Source organism: Colobus angolensis, unplaced genomic scaffold (assembly GCF_000951035.1).
Source record: "Colobus angolensis palliatus isolate OR3802 unplaced genomic scaffold, Cang.pa_1.0 Scaffold4, whole genome shotgun sequence".
In the NCBI taxonomy this organism is placed as follows: Eukaryota; Metazoa; Chordata; class Mammalia; order Primates; family Cercopithecidae; genus Colobus; species Colobus angolensis.
The window spans coordinates 12,157,770-12,158,600 of NW_012117376.1; the positions used below are offsets into that span (position 1 = coordinate 12,157,770).

Consider the following 831-nt stretch of genomic DNA (forward strand, 5'->3'; position numbering starts at 1 on the left):
AAAGGCATTAGAATGACAAAAAAAAAAAAAAAAAAAAAACCTTACCAATCCCTTCTTCAATTTTGTGTATCGTGTGAGTTTCTACTGCTACAACTGCCGTGTTGTTCTCCGATCCAGCTTCATAAATCCTGTTGTAAAAGTGTCCATCGATAAACAAACTACATAAATCATGAAAAAATTAATATTCACAGCATGGGGTTAAGAAATTTGTTTCAATCTATCTCAAAATAAATAAAATAAATATACTTTATAACTCTGACTAGTTTCCCGTTATATTTAAACTCCAAACTTCCCAGGACTGCTTAGCAGCTTCTACCATGGAAATGAATCGACAACTCTCCTCACCTCAAAGGAAAGTAATTCTTGCTACTTATTTATTTATACCACCACTTGCTACTACCGTATTACACCAGACTTTTCCCTTCATAACTTTATTTTTTAAATGTCAGCGGTGAAATGATCCACGCTTTTTTCTTGCAAAGGGTGAACAGAAAGCTATCATGTTTCTTTAGGACATTTACAAACAGTTACCTTCACCTTGAGAAGAAACTGAATAAAAATAAATGTCCACTTCTTTCATAACTTTTTTTTTTTATTTTGAGACGGAGTCTCACTCTCTCTCCCAGGCTGGAGTGCAGTGGTGCGATCTCGGCTCACTGTAAGCTCTGCATCCCAGGTTAGCACCATTCTCCTGCCTCAGCCTCCTGAGAAGCTGGGACTACAGGCGCCCACCACCATGCCCAGCTAATTTTTTTTGCATTTTTAGTAGAGATGGGGTTTCACCGTGTTAGCAGGATGGTCTCGATCTCCTGACCTCGTGATATACCCGCC

The 831-nt window shown here is 38.5% G+C and overlaps 1 protein-coding gene across 1 annotated transcript in view; it reads right to left on the reverse strand.

Annotated features, from left to right (window-relative positions):
• GMEB1 (glucocorticoid modulatory element binding protein 1) overlaps positions 1-831 on the reverse strand; it is a 35,922-nt gene that overhangs the window by 25,082 nt on the left and 10,009 nt on the right. Inside the window, exon 2 of the mRNA XM_011955665.1 lies at positions 46-158. Coding sequence (XP_011811055.1) covers positions 46-158 — 113 coding nt within the window. The remainder of the gene's footprint in view (positions 1-45; positions 159-831) is intronic.